This window comes from Tupaia chinensis, unplaced genomic scaffold, assembly GCF_000334495.1.
Source record: "Tupaia chinensis unplaced genomic scaffold, TupChi_1.0 Scaffold144276_1, whole genome shotgun sequence".
NCBI lineage: Eukaryota > Metazoa > Chordata > Mammalia > Scandentia > Tupaiidae > Tupaia > Tupaia belangeri.
The window spans coordinates 567,484-580,749 of record NW_006204133.1 but is presented as its reverse complement, the minus strand read 5'-3'; the positions used below and the strand labels follow the sequence as shown (position 1 = coordinate 580,749).

The 13,266-nt window shown below is 52.1% G+C and overlaps 1 protein-coding gene across 3 annotated transcripts in view; it reads left to right on the top strand.

Annotated features, from left to right (window-relative positions):
- TMEM127 (transmembrane protein 127) overlaps window positions 1-5,428 on the top strand; it is an 11,845-nt gene extending 6,417 nt beyond the window's left edge. For all 3 annotated transcript variants that reach the window (XM_006166552.3, XM_027767461.1, XM_027767460.1), the window contains 2 exons: window positions 3,882-4,046; window positions 4,536-5,428. In XM_006166552.3, the coding sequence (XP_006166614.1) occupies window positions 3,882-4,046; window positions 4,536-4,843 (473 nt within the window). In that variant the 3' untranslated portion in view covers window positions 4,844-5,428. The remainder of the gene's footprint in view (window positions 1-3,881; window positions 4,047-4,535) is intronic.
- The last annotated feature ends 7,838 nt before the right edge of the window (window positions 5,429-13,266 follow it).

Here is a 13,266-nt window from a genome sequence, read left to right as displayed (position 1 = left end):
GGCCCTTCTTCCACAGCGCAGTGTCGCCTGCCCCTGCCAGCGTGCCCGATGGCACCTGGGGCAAGTGTTACCACCCTCATTGGAGCCATGAGAAATCGGAGGCCAAGGTCAGTCAGGTGACCCGCCCAAGATAACACATAGTCTGTGGGAGACCCAAGGGTTAGCACCCTGTCCAGGGGCTGGACTCTGATGGCCACAGCGCTGCAGAAGCTTAGCCACCATAGCCGGGAGGTTGGCCCAATCATTCCCTGTGAGCTCTTTTGTTGCTTAATGACTAAAACCTTTTTTTTTTTTTTTTTAACTTTTATGCTCCAAGCTGTTCCTTTCCTGAGCTCAGCAGCTGCTGGCTCTGAGTGTGACTCTGACAGCATTCATATTAACCTTTGACCCTTCATTCAGATACAGCTCTTTAGTTCTTGATTAATTATCTCCATCAGGACAGATAAAGTGGCTGACTCTGCACAGTGCAGACACTCGCGTTTGGGGTCTGGCTCTGCCTGTGTGACCCGGAGGGAGTCACTTAACCTCCTGGAGCCTCAACTCCTCAACTACACTGCGTGAGGAATTCCCCAGGGTGGCAGTGAGCATTAACAGGGATGAGAGATGATACTCGCGCATCCTGCACGCCAGTCTCTTCCCCGGGGGTGTGCAAGGCACCATCACCATTCTGACTGGAGCTTTTCACCACGTGCGCATGTGCCTTACTGTCAGGGTGAACGCGTCATGAACGTAGACACATAGGAGTGTGGATGATAGATGTCCCTTTTTACTTCTCAGGTTTTTGACGAAGGGTTTGTGTGCTCACCAGAGAGAGGCAGATACATAGAGGGAAAGTGAGAAATCACCCCCTGGGGGATGGCCACGCAGCAATCCCTTCTCCATTCTCCTCTCTGGATTTGGGGCATGCATGCACCTGAGCCCCGCGTGATTTTCAAGCCACCAGGTTCAGGGCTCGAATCTCAGACAGCCATGTGGGAGTCCAGTGCCTTAACCACCACACCACCTCTGGCCCTAGATGTCTCTTTCTAAAAATAGTATGATGAACATTCTTCTGCTCACCCTCTGGCCAAAGAAGCAGAGTCATCAGTTCGAAGCCCGCGTGGATCACTCTTGGCACTCGAGGAGCGTGGCTGCCATCAGCAATGCTAGTGGGATCTGGCCTAGCCCCTGCCGAGCTGCGTCCCTGTGGTATAAGCCTGGACACCGTGCCTCTGGCAGGTTATTCTTAGAGGCACCAGGAGAGTGCTTTTGTCCTGCCCTATCCCTGCCACCTGCCACAGGGACACCAAGAACTCTCTTAAAGAGCCTTTAATGAGGGACCAGCAGATAGTCGATCAGCTGAATTTCCATGTAGTCGATCACGATTCGAGTCCCAGACCTGGCGGCTTAAGCTCACACCAGGCTTGTGTGTGTGCGTGCCCAAGATCCTGGGAGGAGAATGGAGGAGAAGGGATTGCAAAGTGGGAGGTAATTTCTTACTTTCTATCTCTCTGTCTTTCTGGCAAACACACACGCCCTATAGCTAAAACCTAAAAAAAAAAAAAAAAAAAAAAGAGCCTTTAATGATACCAAGCATCAAGGCAGCAGATAGCCTCTGTCTCTCAAGCTTTGCTTTCAGTGAGGCCCAGAGGTGTAGACTTGCAGGCCTGCAGCGCTGTCTCGGGCTCTGAGGCTGGGTTAGATGAGGGCTGGTCCTGCTTGCTGGCAGAGCGCACACAGACAGGCTTCCTGGCAGTAGGCAGTCACCCAGGCCAGGTGCTGGGGCCCAAAGCAGATGGTCAGCACACAAGAGATGGGATAGAGGGCTCCGAGGGCAGCCTGGTGGGAGACCCAAGGCCAGATGGAAGCTTATGAGCCTTGTCTGGATCCAGGCAGCATCTCCTTAGTGAATTCGGAGTGCAACCACAAAGACCCAGGGCCTCCCTCTGCCCGAACCCCATGATGCCAGCATCTATGGAACTGAGTCTGCTTTGGTGGGTCTACGTCTCCTCCCAGGTCCTCGGACTTTCCATCAGTCCACCTTCCTCTGAGGTCCATGTCTCTCGGAGTATAGGTCTTACACCACCAGCATGGGAGTTACCTGGGCTGCTGGTTAAACTCTTAACTATGGGACCAGCAGTTAGCATAATGGCTATGTCCCTGGACTCCCATGTAGCCGACCACGGTTCGAGTCCTGGACCCAGTGGCTTAAACTTCACACCGGGCGCGTGTGCGTGCATGCCCAAGATCCCGAGAGGAGAATGGAAGAGAAGGGATTGCAGCATGGCCATCCCCCCTGGGGGGTGATTTCTTGCTTTCTATCTCTCTATTTCTCTCTGTCTTTCTGGCGAGCGCACGCGCCCTATAGCAAACCCCCCCCCCAAATAAATAAATAAATAAATAAATAAGTGAATGAAAAACCTCTTGATAACTAGGTGCTGCTCCTCACCTAGAACTCAGACACGGGACGCCTGGGAGCGTGCTCTCGACCAGCCCTCGATAATGTAGCTGTGCATTAGAGAGTCTGCCCACCAGGGCCTTCCTGCACACGCTCAGCCTGGATCAAGGTTCAGGAAAGATCCATAGCCTAAGTCTTGCCAGTCCTTTCCAAATTGTTCTTAGTCACTTAGTGACCCATGGCCTCAACGAAAGAAAAGCTTGCCAACGGCTAGGAAAGAGAGAGAGGAAGTTAAGGCCCATTTCCTACCCTTTCTCTTCTCTCATTCATGATAGCATGCAAGTACCTGCTTGTGGGGGCGGGGGGCATTCTCCACAGGGTCCGGTCACACCACGATCCCCTCCCTCCAGAACCTGGACACTCATGTGCATGCCCAGCATGTTTCAAGTTGGCCAGGCCAGGGATTCAAACTGCTGTCACCACGTGGGGTCTGGCTTCTCTTGAGCAGTGTATTACTGCTGTGCTATGGAGCTGGGCCTCCTATCTTTTATTAAAACGTGAAATGCCTAATCGCAGCCTAGTTTCTTTTTAGATCAGCCTTTATCCTGCTGTCTGCCTCTGCGAGCTATAGCAGTTTGCAAAGCTTTCAAAGGAGAATGGCAGTGCCGTCCAGTTGAAATGTAAAAGAAGGATAGTATTAAAGTATCAGAAGGAAAGAGGGGTTGTCTGTGTATCTGACGTGTGGGTGTCCTCCTGGGATCTTCCCTTCATGACCCTGGGGACTCCTCCAGCGTCCCGTCTCCTGTTTTAGCGTACTGCTTTCCCTCGGCTTACTCCCTTAGTTTGGTAGAGCATGCGTGCCTTGATGCTGTCTCTTCCCAAGCCATTTGGGGCTTTTGTGCTAGAAATCTGGTTACTCATGCACACACGCCTGGCATAAGTTTCAGGCCACCGGATCCGGGACTTGAACTGTGGTCGACCATGTGGGAATCTAGCAACATAACCATTACACCACCTGCTGGTCCCAATATTTGTCCTTTTGTGTTTGGCTTGTCTTGCTTGACAGTGTCTTTAGGTTCAACTTCTGAAATTAAAAAAGGGAACAAATGAGTAAATGGAGAATCGACCTCTAGCCTTTGCCTCTCTGGCTGTCTCAGCTCAGAAGTCACTGGGCTTTTCTGGACAGCCTATAGCAGTCTTTAGCAGAATGGATTAATTTACCAGATTAATCGTCAGAGTCTTTAAAATGGTTAGAAGAGCGAGGCAAGTGCAGAGCAGTGGGATCTGGCTCTTAGACTAGTCGTGTTGCCAAGAGAAGGACTTGAGGCACACGAGAGCAGCGAGCCAGGCTCCTGCTGGGAGTAGGCGCTGAGACGGTCTCTTCCAGCCGTCCTCTGGCTCCCCGGGACTGTAGCTGAGGGCAGGAGGTTGAGCTCCTTCCAGGTGAGAACGTCCTACACCAGTGTCACGTGGGGCTCTGAAGATTGCTTTCTCCACCCCACAGATTTCTGCATGAACCCCCAGACTGTGCTGCTCCTGCGGGTCATTGCTGCCTTCTGCTTCCTGGGCATCCTGTGTAGTCTCTCCGCGTTCCTTCTGGATGTCTTTGGGCCCAAGCATCCGGCCCTGAAGATCACCCGTCGCTATGCCTTCGCCCATATCCTCACTGGTAAGCCTAGGGTGTGCTCTCAGTGGGAGGAGCTGCCACCAGGCGGGTGTGTGCTGCCTGCAATTGCAGGCGGGGACTTGGGCTGTAACGAGCAGACCCTGTTCTGGGTGCTCGTGTGAGAAGCTCTGGCCTTTCACATCATCAGGGTGTGTTCACAGCTTGCTTCAGTTGTTTTTGTGCATGCTTGCCAGGATCACACACCTACTCGGGCAGCTGCAGAGAGAGAATACTGTTAAAATCCCACAAAGCTCTCATGGCTCTCTGAAAACGGCATTCGAAGCCCAGCTGAGCTCGAGGGCCCAGAATAAGCAAGGCAGGAGCCAGGCTCCCCTTGAGTTTGTGGCCAGGTCCTCTCTTCTCCACTTTCCTGCTTCCCTGCAGACCAGCCCCCTCTGCTCCGATGGCCTGGTGTGGCAGTTTGACAGGCATGTCTCTCCTGGCACAGGGTACCTGCTAATCCCCCTTCTGTGCTGTCCGTCTGTCCCCCAGTCCTGCAGTGTGCCACTGTCATCGGCTTCTCTTACTGGGCTTCCGAACTCATCCTGGCCCAGCAGCAGCAGCACAAGAAGTACCACGGGTCCCAAGTCTACGTCACCTTTGCCGTTAGCTTCTACCTGGTGGCAGGAGCTGGTGGAGCCTCAATCCTGGCCACAGCGGCCAACCTCCTGCGCCACTACCCGACGGAGGAGGAGGAGCAGGCGCTGGAGCTGCTGTCCGAGATGGAGGAGAACGAGCCCTACCCTGCAGAGTACGAGGTCATCAATCAGTTCCAGCCGCCCCCGGCCTACACACCCTAACATCACCCACTGCTCTCTTCCTCGGCAGCACCCCGCCTCCACCGCTCCTCACACACCCCGAGGAGCTCCTTTCCCCAGCAGGCCTCACTGGTAGGATCCTGACCATCTTCACCAAACCTCCCCAAGGGAGACTGCCTTTAGGGTGGTCCACGTATCCCTGCTCTCAAAACCTGGGATGCACCGGTTTTATATAATGCACTGTTTCCCTCCCGCCACGTCCCGCTCCCTTCTCGTTCACTACTCATTACAACCAGGGGTGGCCAGACAGGTTTTCTCCCCTCCTGGGCCATGTCTTTGGGACCAGGATTTTCCTTGGGAAGCTGCTGATAGTGGACAGTCCCAGAAAGAAGAAGCATTAGGGCCCCAGGGGAAGGAGACTGAGTCTGGCAAGCTCACTTCCCAAGGATCAACAGGTGTTCCACAGCTGTGGCCCTGGGCCCATCCCTCCTGCACTCCTCCTCAGAGCACCCGATACCAGGCTGCCCACTCCGTGGGATTCTCTGCACTTTAGTCTTTGGACTTCTCCTTGCGCACACTCTGGCTCTGCGGGGAGAAGGAATTGCTGTTGGGGAAGCAGTACAGCCGCTCTTCGATAAGGGGGGATACTTCTGTACAATGTCCCGGCCTGCTGTGGCTGGAGCCCAGGCAGGGAGAGCAGGCCTGGTGAGTCTGAGGCCTCCCAGTGCCTACACAGGATCAGAGTGAAGGGGGCCGAACCGCCCTGGCCCCTTCGCCTTTTAAAATGTGAGTGCTTTTAAAAGGAAAAGGCAAAACAAAGCAACAGCAACAATATTCTCTTTTTAACATAGGGACAAAACTTGTTGTTTTTCAGAAATGTATCTTATTCCTTTTGGCTCTGCAATATTTTGGGCCACAAGCCCGTGGTGGTCCCTCCCGAAGTCCCTCTCAGCAGAATGCAGCCTCTTCCCTCGCTCCTTCCCTCCCTCCCTCCCAGTTGACTGTGGCTCCCTGGGGCCTTCCCGTGGAACCCAGAGGACTGTGGCCTGGCTGGCCGGCCAGCGTGGTGCTCCTCAGGACCGCGGCACTGAGATGTAACCTGGCCTCGGTTCAGGAATGAGGGCCACAGCAGGGCAGGACCCCACCGCTCTCCACATAGGAACCGCAGCAGGCGGGGCCCCCAGCAGACAGCAGACCTGGCTGTCTCCCTCCGACCCCACACATGCCCTAGACCGCTAGACCGGGACTTGGGGCTCCGGCTTGCTGTACGCCTCCCCCTTCTTGAATGTACTCTGGTCCTGCAGCGTGCCACCAGTTCTTTCTCGGCCTGCCGGCACTCTGGCTACCCTGTTTGCTCTGGGTCTGGCTGAATTTTTCACCCTGAGAGCTGGGGCTTAAAATGGGCAAAACTTGAGAGACCTCCTGTGTGGATTCCGATGGCCAGGCTGTCCCTCGTTGATTCACGAGATTCTTCAGAATCAGTATCTAGTGCTGAGCTGGAAAGGAGACAGGCCAGTGTCCTCCCACCCCCGGTAGTAGGCAGCTGGAGCAGCACCAGAGGGTAGGCACGGCTCTTGAGCTGTGGCTGGGCAGAGACTGCCGGTGCCTGTCCTCCAGCCAGAATGACTGGGGATGTCTGGACAGACGCCTGAGTGGGTGGGGAAGTGAAGACGTGTCCGCACACGGGTGAGCAGCTGCCTGGAGTTCACTGCTGCGATGCCAAAGTGTGTCCCAAGGTGACTTTCCCATCCTTCCAGACCCTTCTCTTTGGCAAGGAAGGTCGCCATCTGATACCTGAGCGCAAAGCCAAGGAACCGAATGAAGTCTTCTGTCTGTAAAGTCCCGAGTTTGTCATTGTAGATGTCTGCAGTGAGGACAGTTCTCCCTGTCCGTGGGCGTCTGGGCAGGCAGGCCGAAAGACTGGGCACTGGACACGCATGCCAAAGTGACCGGTCGTCTCCCGAGGACCCGGACGTGACCCTGTGGGCCATTCCACATGATCCGGAACCTACTTTTTATTAGTCTCCCATGCCTCTGGCCTTTCTCTCTCCCCAGCCACCCTGACACTGATAGTCTGTCATATAAATTCCTCTGGTTGTGTGTTGTTCTTTTTTTTTTTTTTTTTCTAGGAAAAAAAAATCGAAAAAGCAAAACAAAACAAAAACCAGAAACCACAAATAAGAATGTCAATGCCATTGGCTGCCTGTCATTTTTCTGTCTTATTTTCCTGGTTTGATTTGTTGCTTTCCTCTCAGAGGAGCAGGGGATGTTGATGAGGCTTGTAATTTAATTAAAACAAAGTTAGAAGGGACTTGGTGTGTGCCAGCTTCCAGGAGCCTGCTGGTCCTGACAGCTTCCACACAGGAAGTGTCGGGGCCCACAGCTGGAATAGGGGATGCCTCCCAGCTCCGCTACCAGCCCTGAGCTCTTTGCTGCAGAGCAGAGAGCTGCCTTTGAACTGTGGCCATTGTGTGGGAGCAGACTCACTTCCCAGGCTGTGGCTTGGGGAAGCTACACTTCCTTTAAACCCTAGGGGGTAATACTTACCAGCAGTAGGAACAGTTCCCGGACTGTGACCTGTAGGAAAGCCCTCTGGGGGCAGGGCCAGGCCTCCACCGGTTGCCTGCATTCTCTCCTGTCACTCATTCACACATCAAACCCGCACACCCAACTCCAGGAGTCTATCATGGTAGAAGAGCTTGGGCTGCCTTTGAGGAGCAGCCCGTGTTAGCGTGCTTTTTGTATCCCTGGGAGGAGTGCATGTCTTTCTTGGGGTCTGTGGATGTGTTCTTTCTCCTGTCCCTTCAGACATTTGTGAAGGGCCCTCAGACAGAGCACCAGCAGGTAGGTACGAGGAGAGCCACACGGTGGCTGACGTGAGTCCACAGGACCCTGTTAAGGTGGCTGGATCCCATGTGACTGATCATAGTTTGAGTTTTAGATTCAGCTGCTTGACTCAGGCCTGTGTGTGTGCCTGTCCAGAATCCCGAGAAGAATGGAGAAGGTATGCATGTGTGTCTCTGTCCCCTGAGCAAATAGCAAACGAACAAAACAGTTCCTCCCGTAAGCTTTGGGGACAGTGTGGTGTTGCTGGGGGAGGAGTTTCCTTAGGGAAGATCCTGCTGGCTTAGAGCTGAGGGATTATGTTGGACTGGCCTGCCCGTTCAGCTGAGTGACACAGTGCAGTAGGTGGGGACGGGCTTCGTGAGATGCTCAAGGAGAGGCAGAGACCCCCTAGCCCAACCATAAGATTAAGGAACTAGGTTGGGAAGAACTTTCAAAGAGACAGCGGCAGTCTGTCCTGTTTAGAAGGTTGGCTGCGCCTCTGAGAATGGGGCCTGGGGGTGCAGGGCCTGCAGGCAGCCCTAACTCCGAGGTTTTCATCCTTACTTCTGTCTCTAGGCAAGGCCCTACAAAGGACAACGTCTTCATGGTGAGGCAGACCTGGTAGCCCAGCTACCCCCAGAGGTTTCACTTCCCCCTCGAACTTCTCGCTCACCAAGTGTCACCACTATTGGTGAGCAGTTTCTTTTTGGAATAACCATGAGGGTGGCTGATGTTTTTTTATTTTTATAATTTGCCAGAGGGTGTGCACTTGCCAGGCAGGGACAGAGAGAGAGGGAGGAAGAAAGCACTCTTGGTGTGATCACGCTGCAATCCCATCTCCACTTCTCCATCCTGTCGGGATTTGGGGTATGCACACACATGCACCCAGCATGTTTTCCAAGCTGCCAGGGGTCTATGACTCTTAACTGGGCAGTTGGCCATGTGGGATCTGGTTCCCTTAACCACTAGGCCATGTGCCAGCCTAGCTCTTACTGTAATGGGGGAAGGTACCCTGTCATTCCCACCCATTTCCCTTGTACTAATAGAGGGGAAGGGGAATGTGCATGCGTGTTCACACACTCACATATACACTTTCTACTAAAGTGAAAAAACAAGCTGCCAGGTCCAGGACTTGAACTGTGGTCAGCCATGTGGGAGTCCAGTGCCCTTAACCACCACACCACCTTCTGGCCCCAAGGTTATGCTTTTTTATGCAACATTCATTCACCAAATTTACTGACAAAGTGTGCTTCCTGGAGAATGCAAAGATATGAACACATACAGTTCTTGCCCTCAAAGACTTTCAGTCCGTCTGCTGGGAGAGAGGAAAGGACAGGAGAGCCTCAGGTCAAAGCCTAACAGTCAAGGAAGACTTCCTGAAGCCCTTGATGAATGGAGGCTTTGGTGAGAGAACGTGATCGGTGGTGTGAAGCAGGAAAGGAAGGGTGTGGCTTTGGGGAACCCCTAGTTGGTGTTTTGAGCAGGGGATAACTTCTGGAGGATCGAGGTGAAGAATGGTGAGGGGGCCAGCAGTTAACGTAATGGCTATATTGCTGGACTCCCACGTAGTCGACCGTGGTTCGCATCCTGGACCTGGTGGCTTAAACTCACACCGGGCACGTGTGCATGTGTGCTCAAGATCCCGAGAGGAGAATGGAGAAGGGATTGCGGGATGGCCATCCCCCCCAGGAGGGTGATTTCTTGCTTTCTATCTCTCTGTCTCTCTCTGTCTGTCTGGCGAGCACACGCGCCCTATAGCAATCCCTCCTTAAAAAATAAAAATAAAAAGAGAATGGTGAGGAAGGTCCCCGGGAGGGCGTGGCTGCCCAGGTCGCTGTCCAGATGCTTACACTGCGAGACACAGAACTCAAGCCACCTTACTTCAGTGGCACGTGTTGGTTCCCATACCTGAAAGGCTCAGGGGACTCGGCTGGGTCCAGGAACATGAACAATGCCACGAAGACAGGGTTTCTATCTTTGATCCATTTCAGCTCTGGCATCCTCTCCCCGGAGGCCATAAACATGGCAGCTGGCGGTCCTAGTTCACATTCACCTCTCAGTGAAGGCACCAGGACCGCTCTCTCGCCTAACTAGCGGCTGGGTGGGTCCCGGAATGAGGAGGAGGAAATGGGCTACTGTAAGAGAGAAACAAAAAGAAGCAATTCCCGAGACAGGCCCAGTGTGACCGAGGCTCCGAGAGCTCTGTTCAAAGGCAGGACACACTGAGCTGCCGCAAGAAAGCGGAGCCGTCAGTGGCCTGGGCTCTGCTTCCCACAGTAGAGGAGGGCTGAGGGAGAGGCCGTGAGCAGCTCCGCTCTGTTCTGTAGGCTCCCGACAGCGAGGGTCCCTGACGGGTGTAGGCCTGGGCCCAGTGCTGGCTGGTCCCAACCACCGTCAACGGCACCAAGACCAAGTCCAAGAGCCCACGTGTCAGATCATCCTCCACCCAGGCCGTGGCTCAGGGAAAGGGACGTGTCTGACTTTCCTGACTTCCTTTTCCACTCTGAGCTCAACACTCTGCTTGAGGAGTGCTTGGTACGCCTGAAGATGCAGTTCCACACATCCTGGCCATGGAGGGTACCCACCCACCCAACCCCAGTCCCTCCTCCATCTCTCCGTCCTGCAGTCAGTCCGATGGAGTGGGGGGTAACAGGCAACAGCGGAGAACTGAAGGGGACAGGGCACAATTTTACCTTGGGTCCTCAGAATTCCTGACTTTGCTGCTGCTGCTGCCTTAGTTAGGGTTCTCTTAGTTAGAGAAGCAGCACCAGTAGACATGAGCTATGTACAGAAAGAGACTCGAGTCATTGACGCGTACAGTTATGGAGGCCGACAGGTCCCTTTGCCTGCAGGGTGAGTTGGCAGGCTGGAGAACCAGGAGGCTAAGTGGATGGTGTGTTTCTAGCCTGATAGTTGGCAGTCCCAAGCCCCAGGAAGAGGGGTGTTTCAGTTCAAGTCCAAAGGCAGAAAGAAAGCCAATGTTCCAGAACGAGACAGTTCAGGCAAGAGGAAGTTCCTCCTTTCTCAGCCTTTGTCCTTTTCAGGCCTCCAACTGACTGGATGAGGCTCCGCCCTGTTAGGGAGGGCAACCTGCTTTACTCAGGCTCCAGTTTAAATGTTCATTTCATCCACCAAGGCTCTCAAACTACTTGACCAAATACCTGGGCATCCCAGGGCCAACAAGTTGACACACAAAAGTAACCATCGCTGGGCGAGGCCAGTCCCTGGAGGGGTGGTTATAGCGGCTGGATCCCATATGGCTGTGTGGTTCAGGACGCAGACCCGGCAACTTGAAAAACACGCTAGGCTCATGTATGTGTGTGACCAAAATCCCCACAGGAGAAATGGATGAGAAAGGATTGCAGGGTAACTATTGCACACGGTGGGAGGGGTGCTTTCTCATTTTCCCTCTCTGCACACGCCCTCTCGTATAAATACATACATACATACATAAATAAATAAATAAATAAATAAATAAATAAATAAAAGGAAAAATAAATAAAGAAATCACCACTGATATGGGACCAGCAGATGGCATACTGGAGCAGCTAGACTCCCACATGGCCGGTCATGGTTTGAGTTCCTGACCCAGCACTTTGAAACAACCAGGCGCATATGTGTTCATGCCCAAGATCCTGAGAGGAGAATGGAGGAGAAAGGATTGCGGTGTGGCCATCCCCCAGGGGGGCGATTCCTCGCTTTCTGTCTCTCTGGCAAACACACATGATCTTTAGCAAAATTCTCTCTTAAAAAGTGTTTGATATGTAACAAGTATTTATAGGTGAATTTTCCCCCCCAACCTTGGACCTCCTTACTTCAGAAAGATGTCAAGAATTGGATGGGGCCAGATGGTGACATAGCAGTAAAATGTGATGGTCTGCAAGGCTAACTCACATGGGAAGGGGTTAGGTGAATTCCAGAACTCCCCTCGTAGGCCAGGCACGCATAAGTCTGTGATCCAGGGCTGGCCAAGGCTGGGGATGGATGGTGTTGCTGGGACCTAGTTGGGGGTGCCCTGTCTCTCTCATTCACGGAATAAACAAGTAAATAAATAAGCTTTTTTTTTTTTTTTTTAAAGGTAGCCAGACCCATAGTATAGTGGTTAAGCACTGTGCAGAGAAAGCTAGATTCCACATAGCTGACCAAGGTTCGAGTCCCAGCCCTGGTGGTTTACACTCCTGGCTTGCACACATGCCCAGGATCCTGGTTGGATGGAAAATTGGAGGAAGAAGGATTGCATGACCAGGACCCAATGAGGGATACTTTCTCTCATGCATGCACACTTGCCTTCCAGAATAATAAAAGAAACAATAAATTGTAAAGGGTCAGTGAGAACGCTAAGTAAATGAAAGATTAGAAGAAAAGTAAAGAATGCTAAAGAAAAATATGTAATAATAATAAATGCATGAGGAGATACTTATCAACCAGATGTGGGGACTCAGCTTCCTCATGCGTAAATATACGTAGATGAAGGGCTGAGCTGAATGACTTTAAAATTCCCGCCAGATCAAGAAGGAATATGGGACCAGCAGGTGGCATGGTGGTTAAGGTGCTGGACACTCCCACATGGCTGACCATGGTTTGAGTCCTGGACCTGGTGACTTGCTTTCTTACTTCCCCACTTTATCTCTCTCTGTGTCTCTCTCAGTCAAATTAAAAATAAATGAATGAATAAATAAAATTAAAAAAAAAGAAGGAATACATTTGACTGGACTGATTGTTTTTTGCTATAGCATATGTTTGTTTGCAGGAGAGAGACAGAGACAGAGAGGGATAGTGAGAAATCACCTGCTGGGAGGATGGACACTGCAATCCCTTCTCTATTCTCCTCTGGATTTTGAGTATACACGCACGTGCGCCCAGCATGATTTCCAAGCCACTAAGTCCAGGACTTGAACTATGTAGTTGGCTGTGTGGGATCCAGCTGCCGTTTAACCTCCATGCCACCTGCTGGCCATATCTATTTCTTTTTTAAATCACCACTTTATTTATGTATTTATGTATTTATTTATTTATTTCAAATTTGCTATAGGACACATGTGCTAACCAGAGACAGAAACAGAAAGGAAAGATGAGAAAACACCCCCCTGGGGATGACCATGCTGCAATCCGCTGCCCTCCTCCATTCTTCCCTCTGGATTTTTGGCTATGCACACTCCCGTGTCCAGTGTGTTTTTCAAGCCACTGGGTCTGGGACTCAAAGCACAAAGTAAGCCATGTGGGATCCAGGTGCTATAACTGCCATGGTACCAGCTGGTCTGAATTTGAATTTATTTTAAGCTGTTCAAAGTTTATTTCTTCCATGAACTAGAGAGAGTGTGATAGAGAGTTGGAGCAAGACAGCACCCCTAAACAGGTCCCAGTGCTGTAATCTACACCAGGCCTTCAGCCAGTGCCAGGTCATGGACAAGTGTGTGCCCAACATACTCAGGAATGTCTTCAGAGTTGACCTGGGAACTTTCCTGTGGGGCCGCCTTGCAAAGTGTCCCCTTTTACTGCTGGGCAATTGTCTGGACCCTATTTTTTTTAAAAAATAATTATTTATTTAATTTTATTTATTCATCCATTTATTTTAATTTGACCAGAGAGAGACAGAGAGAGAGAGAGAGGGGAAGTGAGAAAGCAAGCCACCAGGTCCA